The 9,887-nt window shown below is 49.6% G+C and overlaps 3 protein-coding genes across 6 annotated transcripts; 1 reads left to right on the top strand and 2 right to left on the bottom strand.

The window, feature by feature from the left end:
- Positions 1–206: 206 nt before the first annotated feature.
- On the bottom strand, positions 207–3,263 carry LOC117896186 (G-protein-signaling modulator 2). 2 transcript variants are annotated; one of them, XR_004649008.1, is made up of 3 exons: positions 1,771–3,263; positions 455–1,709; positions 207–411 (listed from the first exon to the last, which is right to left on the bottom strand). XR_004649008.1 is itself a non-coding variant. In XM_034804274.1 (2 exons), exons 1-2 carry the CDS (start codon positions 3,019–3,021, stop codon positions 1,017–1,019), a joined length of 1,944 nt encoding a protein of 647 aa, XP_034660165.1. In that variant the 5' UTR covers positions 3,022–3,263; the 3' UTR covers positions 207–1,016. The 2 variants fall into 2 exon arrangements, 1 of the variants encoding a protein (XP_034660165.1); XM_034804274.1 differs by having other exon boundaries at positions 207–1,709.
- A 450-nt stretch (positions 3,264–3,713) lies between these two features.
- Positions 3,714–8,380, top strand: LOC117896185 (splicing factor 1). Of its 3 annotated transcripts, XM_034804272.1 has the most exons (6): positions 3,720–4,019; positions 4,077–4,726; positions 4,782–4,916; positions 5,568–5,643; positions 6,734–6,886; positions 6,946–8,380. In XM_034804272.1, exons 1-6 carry the CDS (start codon positions 3,853–3,855, stop codon positions 8,171–8,173), a joined length of 2,409 nt encoding a protein of 802 aa, XP_034660163.1. In that variant the 5' UTR covers positions 3,720–3,852; the 3' UTR covers positions 8,174–8,380. The 3 variants fall into 3 exon arrangements, 2 of the variants coding, with proteins under 2 accessions (XP_034660163.1, XP_034660164.1); XR_004649007.1 differs by lacking the exon at positions 5,568–5,643 and having other exon boundaries at positions 3,714–4,019; positions 6,946–7,087; XM_034804273.1 differs by lacking the exons at positions 3,720–4,019; positions 4,077–4,726; positions 5,568–5,643.
- A 38-nt stretch (positions 8,381–8,418) lies between these two features.
- Positions 8,419–9,582, bottom strand: LOC117896191 (peroxiredoxin-2). Its single transcript, XM_034804281.1, has 4 exons — positions 9,425–9,582; positions 9,234–9,297; positions 9,023–9,164; positions 8,419–8,949 (listed from the first exon to the last, which is right to left on the bottom strand). The coding sequence occupies exons 1-4, from the start codon at positions 9,455–9,457 to the stop codon at positions 8,487–8,489; spliced, it is 702 nt and encodes a 233-aa protein (XP_034660172.1). The 5' UTR covers positions 9,458–9,582; the 3' UTR covers positions 8,419–8,486.
- Between the last annotated feature and the right edge of the window lie 305 nt (positions 9,583–9,887).

Below are 9,887 nucleotides of genomic sequence, written 5' to 3'. Positions count from 1 at the left end.
GTTTGTGAGTAACTATGTATATATTTAATATGTTCTTCATATGTATGTCGTATATGTGTAAGTGTAGCATGTGTGTGTATATTATATATCAATATCAATAGCTATATGCTAAACCACAAGCGCCAGGCCATAAAGAGAAACCTGAACAGCTCTTATTCTCTCTCTCTCTCTCTTTCTCTCTCTTTGAGTGTTTATTATTAATTTTCTTTAATATTTAAAAAAAAATTGTAAGAGCTTCTCCTTGCGGATAGAAAAATGCAATACTCATGGGTTTACAATTGGAAAGTTCTTTTGATTAGTTTTCATTTTGTTTAGAAAAATGCATTGCTTATACATATGTATGTGTAGATCGTTTTGGTTAATTAATTGTAAAACTTAAGAGTTAGCTGAAATGTTAGAAAGAGTAATCATCTGTGTGCTGCTCCGAAGAAGACTTCGGGCATGTTCCATCTACAATATTTTGAGCAAATCGGGAATACTTTTAACTGTTTTGCGCTGCTTAAGCTATGCATTTAGTGTTTTGTTTTTGTTTCTTTTGTTGCATGCAATTCAAACATATTTAATATCATAAAACTCGTGTGTATTGTAGTATCGTATTTGTTGTATTGTGTGCTGCAATATCATCGCTAAAGTTTCCATAAATGATTGATTGATGGATGAATGAATGGTTTAGGGGTTTGGGGGCATTGCCCGGAAGTTTGCTCTCGTTTTGTCTCTCTAATATTTGGTTACATTTTGTTAGTTGCTATTCTTCATAAATAAATGGTTTTTTCGTGTATAAATCTTATAAAAGAACAAAAAAGGGTAAGCGGCCGTTTAACCATTGCCCCAAAAATGACGCAGAAATGGCCATAAAATGTATAATGTAAAATGTTACGTATAACAAATGAATCAGGAATTGGTAATCCGGAATCGGAAGGAGCTGCTGCGGCAGCTGCTGCCAGGGATGGACTGATAGGATTGAGTTTTTTGGATTTTGGACTTTGTTTTGGACATTATATCTGGTTGCTGGCTGCCTACTTGGCTGCACCGCCGGCTGCTCCATTGTTGTTCCGATTGTTGTTTTGGTTGTTGTTCGCATTGCGGAAGCCACCGAATGGTATCGATGCACGCTGATCCTCCATGCGTCCGCTCTGCACCTTCATGATGAGCGAGAAGAAGTCCTCATCGGGCACTGTGGCACCACGTCCGCCCTGTGCCTCGGCGGCCTGCTGTGGCTGCGGGGCCTCCGCATCCATTGTCACATTTGGACGTGGCAATTCCGAGCGCTGCTCCTCCAGCCGTGAACCCTGGCAACGCATCAGCATGTCGAGGAAAGCCTCATCCGGCTGCGCCGTGGTGGTGGCACTCCTGGTAAGCGGTGCATGGGCCAAGGCACCCGTGTTGCCCGAGGACGGGGACTTCAGGCCAGGCAAATTCGTGGGGTCGACAAACAGCGAGTTCTGCTGCACCAGCGGCTTGCGTGTGGCTCCTCCCGCAACGGCTCCAGCCACCGACGGACCATTCGGATTGATCTTGATCGAGCAGCGCTGGTCGTCCATGCGCTTCGACTGCGATCGCGATAACATCTCAAAGAAGTCATCGTCTTTGGCCTTTGTATTCTTGTTGACAGCAGACGCCGCCCGCTGCTTCTCCTCCTGCAGACGCTTGCCATCCGGCGTGATTTTGATCAGATCCAATTGCTCCATGCTCTGGCGACGTACGCGTATCTGAAAGAGGAGATTCAATCGTGTTAAAGGAAAGCTGAAAATCTTTATTTTCCACACTCACCATTCTGCCCTGCGAGTTCTCCGATCCGTCCGACTGATGTGAGTGATCCGAGGCACTCGAACGCTCCTCCTCTGTGGGACTTCGCTCGGTTTCGGGCAGGCCCAGAAGCTTGCGCAAATCGGAGATATTCACACGGGCTGTGCTCTCGCCCACGGGATCGTGCAGCTCTTTGGCCAACTGTAGATGCGACTCGGCATACTGCAGCGAACGCTCATTGTTGCCCATGGCAGAGTGGGCATTGCCCAGGGACCAGCAGGCACGGGCCTCGCCAATGCGATCGCCCAGCTCCTGGGCAATGGCCAGATGCCGATTGTGGAACTCCACGGCTGTGTTGAATTCGTGCAGCAGGGTGTAGGTGTTTCCCAGGCTGTAGCACGACTGGGCCTCCACCTCGCGTTCGCCCAGCTCCACGGCCAGGGCCAGGGTGCGGCGATAGTGCTCGGCGGCGTCCTCGAATTGACCGAGGAAGATGTGAGAATTTCCCAGGTTGCTGTTGGCTCTGCGCTCGGCCGCCCGATCACCAAATTCCCTGGCGATGCGCAGTCGCTCCTGGTGATGCTCAATGGCCGCCTGGAAGTCGCCGAGGAGGTAGTAAGTGTTCCCCAGATTACCGCAGGCCCTGCCCTGGGCCCCGCGATCCCCCAGATCGCGCATTAGCTTGAGGTTCTCCTGGTAGAACTCCACGGCCTTGGCCAGGGCCTCCTTCACATCCTCGCCGAACTTGCCAGGATTCCGCTGTCCCATGTGCTTGCCCTTGGCGTGATAGACATTGCCGAGATTGTAGAGGGCTCTTCCCTCGGAGAGGCGGTCGCCCAGCTGGCGGGCGAGGGTCAGGTGTCGCTCACAGCAGATGGCCGCCTCGTCGAAGCGTCCCATTACCTTCAGAGTGTTGCCCAGATTGCCGGAGGACTTGGCCTCGCCCAGTTTGTCGTTCATGGATTTGGCCAGCGTCAAGTCGTGCTTGTGGTACTGCATGGCCTTGGAGTAGTCGCCCAGGTAGAAGTAGGCGTTGCCCAGCTGCGAGTAGATGGCGGATAGGGTGCGCAGATCCTCGGTGCCAGCCTGAATGGCGGCCTGGAAGAAGGCCACGCCTGCCCGACAGTCGCCCGCCTTGCAGAGGCGCTCACCCTCCAGGGCCAGCTCCAGGCACATGCTGGAGCCCCCATCCGAACCGAGATGCGAGTTGGAGTCGTGGCCACCGCCGATCCCGAGCGTGGATACGTTTTCCGCGGACGCGGACAGCGAGGACATGTCTCTGCGATGCGATGCTGCTGATGCGATGCTGTCAAAATTAGGGAGTTGTCCACTTTGCACTAGCTACCCCGGGGCACACACGATGGCTGCAGGTGTTTAACGGGCACCTGGCACAAGCGGAGAGAGTTTGGGCCCAATATTCGAAGGCTAAAATGCTATAATTAATGTCTTTTGTGCCGTTTTCTGCAATTATTTCGTTAATTTCATTCTGATTCACTTTTTAGTGTGGCCAAACGTCGAAATGCCAGTCGTGACCAATGCTGACACTTTAGCTATTTTTCAACTAGATGTACGTTTTCGTTTGCCAGGTTGCGGCTAGGGGGAACTATGGCTATATTCAAGAACATTTTCGAATATTGTAAACTTTTATCTCAAACGGAAAAATAGGTTATTTGATTAGGTTATAACAAGCGAGACAATCTCGAAACGGCTAGAAGAGATAAAAAACACTAGTTTCTTGAATTTCTTAACAGATATAACATATTTTTAAAACACAAACTAGTCTTGCCGTAGAGCATACACTTTGTCCACTTAGGTATACTAGGCACCAAGCGGAATTTAGCACTTTCTGTCGCAAGACAATTTAGCGCGTATGGGCACATTAGGTATTTTTGTGTTCGTCCGTAATATTTTGGTATATTTTTTAGGGTCGTGCTGCATATTTTATCGATATATTCGAGGGGGTCGCCATTTTCGGTAAATTTTTTCACGCATCGCCGCAAAAAAAATATTTTTTCCAATAAATTACAATAAAACTTGTGCCGCAAATAGTAAGTTGTGTGTTAATTGCTAAAAGCAAGGCTAGAGCGTGTCGGTTTTCAACTCACAATGAGCACACCGCCGCCAGATTTACTTTTGGCTGTGGCGGGTAGAGAATCTTCATCCGCAGCAGCGAATGGTGGCAGCAGCAGCCGCGGCGGTGATAAGGAGCGCTCACGTTCCAAAGACCGCAGTCGCGACAAGGAAAAAGACAAGGAGCGTGACAAAAAGCGAAGGTGAGTGTTGCATTGTGTTGTGCTGTGCTGTTATGTAACTAACACGTTGCCTCGCAGAGACCGGGACAGCAAGGACCGAGACAGTCGCCGGCGGGAAAGTCGCGACCGAGACCGCGATGTGCGCGACAGAGATCGGGATAGGGATCGTGATCGTGAGAGGGATCGTGAGCGCGAACGTGACCGCGATTCCCGGACGAATCGAAGCCATTCCCGGAATCATGATGACACCGAGAGGCGGAGGAAGCGCTCCCGCAGTAGGGAACGCGAACGAAAGCGAGATCGTGACCGTGACTCGCGATCGCGGCGCAGCAGTTCACGTGGCGGTCGCGAAGACTTCAATCGCAATCACCGGCGACGGTCACGCAGTCGCAGCTATGAGCGTCGGCGAAATGAACGGGCCGGCAGGGATCAGCAGAGAAACAGTCGCGAAAGGAGCAGCCGTGAGCGAACACATGTCAACCCCTTCGACACGTCGAACAATCGCAGCTCGATGAACCGTGAGCCGGAGGTGCGCATACCCTCGTTGTTTGACCGGCCACAGCACTCGCTGGACACGATTCGGGAGGAGCCGCGCGAATCGCGGTTCGATCTCTCGCAGACCCTGCAGGAGCTGATGGGCAACGCCAGCGGCAACAAGGGATTCGCCTCGTTCTTCAACAATCAGAATAGTAATGATTCCATGAGCAATGGTGCAGTGGACAATCCATGTAAGTGCGGATTTAAGAATCATTAAATTACTTGCTTAAATTCTCAATTCTCCAGTTGATAGCGCAGCGGAAAGGAAGCGCAAGCGCAAATCCCGGTGGGGCGGCACTGAGAACGACAAGACTTTCATACCGGGAATGCCCACCATTCTGCCCTCCACGCTGGATCCAGCCCAGCAGGAGGCCTACTTAGGTAATGCCAACCTTCATGCTGCTAGCAAGCTGCTGACTTTGTAGCTTCATTCGAAACTAAGTTAGCTCGTAAGCACTGCAACTAGTTCCTAAGTCTAATGACAACCACAAATTAAGGATGAGCAGAAAACAGAGAGTAGTCGTCGATAGAGCGATCCACGCATCAGCGACGTGCAGACGGGGACCGTGCAGCTGGCGAAAGAGAGAGCGTAAACCACAACCTAAATAAGCAAACAAATCCAACCAAAAATTTGCATTGAGCGAACAATAATAATCTCTCGTTCTCTTTTTGAAGGGGATTCCGGCGTGCCACACACACACAAACGATACGAAACGAAACGACGTGTTCCCAAAACGGCTAGAATACATATAAATTATTTATATGTGCAGTTCATATTTGCAGAGATTAATCAAATCCAACTCAATTAATGAATTAATTAATTTGCTTGTAACCGCTCACAGCATTTTCAGTTAGTTTAGGAACGGATACACAATGCGATAAAACGCCACTCTCTCTCTAGCTACCTTATCCTCCCATTCCCACTTAATACGATATCTTTCCTCTTCTCTAGTTAATCCAGCATTTGACGTTTACTAATGTCGAGGTTGCACTCGATTTTCTTCCTTCTTTTCTAACGCCTTTTACTTGCAGTTCAATTCCAAATTGAGGAGATTAGCCGCAAGCTGCGCACCGGCGATCTGGGCATCACACAGAATCCGGAAGAAAGGTTTGAACACTGTTATCTCTCTTGTATCTCTCTGTCCATGCTCCCCACCTACAAGCCAAAAAGAACATTCAACAAACACGCTCCACCCCGTACCGATGTTCTACTAGAAGTTCTGGAAGGATGCGTCGCCGGGGATCTTAATCTTAACATGATTTGTACAGGTTTAATTGTAGCATTTTGCTGCGTTTGGGTGGTGTTCACATAGCAGATCTATTAAGAGTCATTTAGCATTCTAAATTTCTTATCATTTATGCGGTTACCCCGCAACAATTCGTTACTTTTAATGGCGGCCTTTGTGAACCCTAGCTAAATGTTGAATTTAACTTAAAATCCTTAAACTTTTTGGGTGAAGGAATATGTAGTGTATGTACGAGGAGGTATATCCGGAAGGTTCATGAGAGAAGGGGCTGCTTGGAGAAGGCTAACCAATTGAGCGCGCTGGGCTGTGCCCTTGTAGTTAATTTTGTTGTTGAAATGTTTATGTGTAATCATGTTAATAATTGAAACTCTTCAAGGGATTTTCCGATTTTAGAGACAGCGATCAAATCGTTGATTGATTGATTGGCTGAACGATTCGAATTCCCAGCAGCAAATGTAAATCGTAAGCAAAAAAGGCGCCTGGAAACAAACAGTCGGAAGATAGACTCAACATGATAATAAATTCCAACTCTTTTTCTCTTCCACCAAAGCGAATTTCGAATTTCTGCTAAAGAAATCCATGAGAAACTTTTACAGCAGGGTAATGGAAGGGTGCGATGCGCTCTCCAAGCTCCAGCCAGAACCGATCCGATCCGAGTTAGCCAGGCCGCAGCCGAATCGAACGAATTAATCAAAATTCTTCTTTTCTCAATTCCCCAGCGAATAATCTCTTTCTGCTAATCAAAACTTTGCTAATGAACAACATCACTTGATTAATGAATTCTGATTTGCAACTTACAGCCAACACACGATATAAACGATAAATGTTATTTTCTTAGTAGTAATTACAATAAGTTCATTAAGTCTAGCTCCAAGAAACAATCCTCAAGCGTAGTCCAAACAGAACAGTCTCAACAGAACAGTTTCCTCCTTTTGCTCTGCTCACCCACAGATCGCCATCGCCGGAGCCCATTTACAGTTCTGATGGCAAGCGCCTGAATACGCGAGAATTCCGCTACAGAAAGCGGTTGGAGGAACAGCGTCACCAGCTGATTGTCAAGATGCAGGCCGTGAATCCAGAGTTCAAGCCGCCAGCGGATTACAAGTAAGAACCAGAGGTCATCCATTCAACTTCACTTCTACAAACTTCGTTTTCATTTTTAGACCGCCTGTGACACGAGTCAGCGACAAGGTGTTGATACCACAGGAGCAGCATCCAGATATCAATTTTGTGGGCCTGCTGATCGGTCCGCGCGGCAACACGCTCAAGGCTATGGAGAAGGATACGGGGGCCAAGATCATTATACGCGGCAAGGGATCGGTGAAGGAGGGCAAAGTGGGACGCAAGGATGGGCAACCGTTGCCGGGAGAAGATGAGCCGCTGCATGCATTCATAACGGCTCCCAATCCGGAAGCGGTGAGGAAGGCTGTGGACAAGATCAAGGATGTTATACGTCAGGGCATTGAGGTGCCAGAGGGCCACAACGATCTCCGACGCATGCAGCTCCGCGAGCTGGCCCAGCTCAATGGAACGTTGCGGGAGAACGACATACTGCGCTGCACGTGCGGATCCACGGACCACAAGTCCTGGCAGTGTCCCGACAAGCCCATAATCACCAATACGATTGTGTGCACCTCCTGCGGCGGCACCGGACACTTGACTAAGGACTGTCGCAACAAGCGACCTGGTTCGGGCGCTCCGGGCATGGCCTGTGAGGATTCGCAGGCCAAGATTGACGAGGAGTACATGAGTCTGATGGCCGAGCTGGGCGAGGGTCCACCGCCGGCTGCGTCCAAGCCAGAGCCACCGGCCGCTCCTCAACTGCATCGTGCGAGCTACAGCATCTTTGACAAGAAGCCCTCGCAGATGCAGGCCATCCAGTCACCACCTAGCTCCTCGTCCCGTGATCACCAGCGCGATCTGGGCGGATGGGGAGCGGCGGCGCATGAGCATGCCATGGGAATGGAGCACGGTATGGGTGGAATGGACCATAATATGGGAATGGAGCACGGCATGGGAGGCATGGAACAGCACAATCTGGGCATGGACCTTGGCATTGGCATGGGCATGGATCACGGAATGTCCTCGTATGTGCCGGCACCGCCAGGGGCACAGGCCACGCCGCCAATGCCGCCACCGTTGATGCCGTGGATGAGTGCACCGCAGCCACCGCCACCTGCTACCGAGCCGATGAATCCACCCATACCAGGCACATTGCCACCGCTCATCCCGCCGCCACCGGGCACCAGTGCACCGCCCATGCCGCCATGGGGCAGTGGCTACAGCGGTTGGGGTGGCGGCTATGCGCCGCCTCCTCCTCCGCCCTGTGGCCCACCGCCCCCAGCCTTGAGCCTGTCACAGCCGCCACCACCGCCACCGCCAGCCATCTGACCACCACTCCCGGAGCTCTAGCCTCCAATGAATTGTACACCCAATGATGACAGTCCTCACAGACCACATGCGACTGTCCCTGCAATCAATTAATATAAAACCTCTTTGACTTTTTGCTTACTTTACAACATAATCGAGACAGGCCTACAAAACTAATTTGTATTTTATGATGCTTCAATAAAGGACGCAATTATTATACTAGATCCAGATCCGATTCAATTGGTTCCTTTTTCTTTATTAGCGGAGTCTTTTTTGTGTTTGTGTGTGTTTGGTGAATGTTTAGGTAGAGAATATCTTGAATTTGGGCCGATGCTTAACCGTGCTTGGTGAAGTACTGTTTGGACTCCTCCACATCGGGCTTGATGGTGGCCGGGTTTGTCTTGGGATTCCAGTTGGCCGGGCACACCTCACCGTGCTGCTCCACAAACTGGAAGGCCTTGATCAGGCGCAGAACCTCATCCACAGAGCGGCCGACGGGCAAGTCGTTGATCGAGTACTGACGCAGAATGCCATTGGGATCGATGATGAAGGTGCCGCGCAGCGAGATGCCCTCCTTCTCCAGCAACACATCGTAGTCGGCCGAGATGCTCTTGGTCAGATCGGAGAGTAGCGGATAGTTCAGCTGGCCCACGCCTCCGTTCTTGCGGTCCACATTGCACCAGGTCAGATGGCTGAAGTGCGAGTCGACGGACACGCCCAGTACCTCAGTGTTGATGTCCTGGAACTCCTTAATGCGTTCACTAAATGCAACGATTTCGGTGGGGCAAACAAATGTGCTGCGCGGAAAATGGAAGAGGTTACAAAGGTCACAAGATGCTGATAAGCAAGAATCCATCTTGATGTACATACAAATCCAATGGATAGAAGAACAGCACCAGATATTTGCCTCTGTAGTCCTCCAGCTTGACCTCCTGGAAGCTATTTCCCAGCACGGCGAGTCCCTTAAAGTCGGGCGCCGGCTGCTGCACGCGAACGGCGCACAATGGAGCAGCTAAGCGGGGGCAAAAAAAAATGCCAGTCACATAGAAAGGAATACTAATGCTGTGGGTACTGTACTCACTCTGATGCAGTAAGCGGGCGGCCTGTTTCTGCTGGCCCAGAAGGCTCTTGCCAAGCAATGGCACCTGAAATGCATAATAATTAGTCAGAACGTCTCATTCGTTGCAAAATTGACGCCGGGCGCTCATTCAATTACGTAATCGCCGGGGCATGTTTTCGCAATTTCAGGGGTTCTTTGGCTGCTCCACTTACGTTACGAAGCAATGCGCGTCCAATGAAAGACATCTTATAGTTTGTGATCCAAACAAATGGGAATTCAATTGGGTTTTTTATAAAAGTTCGTAAAGAGGTTTATTTATTTTTTAACCGGCACAGAGCAGCTGACAGCGGATTAATCGATAAGATATACCGCAATATACCAATACCATTATACCAGAAAGCTAACTTAACCCACTTAGAACCCCTTAAATTCAACTTGAAATCGAAAGCACAGCTTTGCTATCGATGTGTTACGGAAAAAGTGCGGCACGTTTGAAAAGTCCTTTTGTGGGGACTGTCTTTGCTATTTACAGTCCTGTATGTATGTTCTATTGTCAGCAGTGTTCCACGGCAATATAATGGAAAGTGTAGCAAAATATTTACCACGCACTGAACACGCTGCACAATGGTAATGAGCTGCTTACATGTCCATCTATTTGCACTACATGTGTTTTGT

This window comes from Drosophila subobscura, chromosome O, assembly GCF_008121235.1.
Source record: "Drosophila subobscura isolate 14011-0131.10 chromosome O, UCBerk_Dsub_1.0, whole genome shotgun sequence".
NCBI lineage: Eukaryota > Metazoa > Arthropoda > Insecta > Diptera > Drosophilidae > Drosophila > Drosophila subobscura.
This window is presented reverse-complemented; position numbering and strand designations above follow the sequence as displayed.

What these genes read in the sequence shown, in the direction of transcription:
- LOC117896185 (XM_034804272.1), top strand. Translation starts at nt 3,853, where the DNA reads ATGAGCACACCGCCGCCAGATTTACTTTTGGCTGTGGCGGGTAGAGAA. An exon ending in TGGTGCAGTGGACAATCCAT is followed by an intron (nt 4,727 to 4,781) that starts GTAAGTGCGGAT and finishes TCAATTCTCCAG; the next exon opens with TTGATAGCGCAGCGGAAAGG. An exon ending in ACACAGAATCCGGAAGAAAG is followed by an intron (nt 5,644 to 6,733) that starts GTTTGAACACTG and finishes GCTCACCCACAG; the next exon opens with ATCGCCATCGCCGGAGCCCA.
- LOC117896191 (XM_034804281.1), bottom strand. Translation starts at nt 9,457, where the DNA reads ATGTCTTTCATTGGACGCGCATTGCTTCGTAAC. An exon ending in CGCCCGCTTACTGCATCAGA is followed by an intron (nt 9,165 to 9,233) that starts GTGAGTACAGTA and finishes GCCCCCGCTTAG; the next exon opens with CTGCTCCATTGTGCGCCGTT. An exon ending in TTCTTCTATCCATTGGATTT is followed by an intron (nt 8,950 to 9,022) that starts GTATGTACATCA and finishes TTTTCCGCGCAG; the next exon opens with CACATTTGTTTGCCCCACCG.
- LOC117896186 (XM_034804274.1), bottom strand. Translation starts at nt 3,021, where the DNA reads ATGTCCTCGCTGTCCGCGTCCGCGGAAAACGTATCCACGCTCGGGATC. An exon ending in AGAACTCGCAGGGCAGAATG is followed by an intron (nt 1,710 to 1,770) that starts GTGAGTGTGGAA and finishes CTCCTCTTTCAG; the next exon opens with ATACGCGTACGTCGCCAGAG.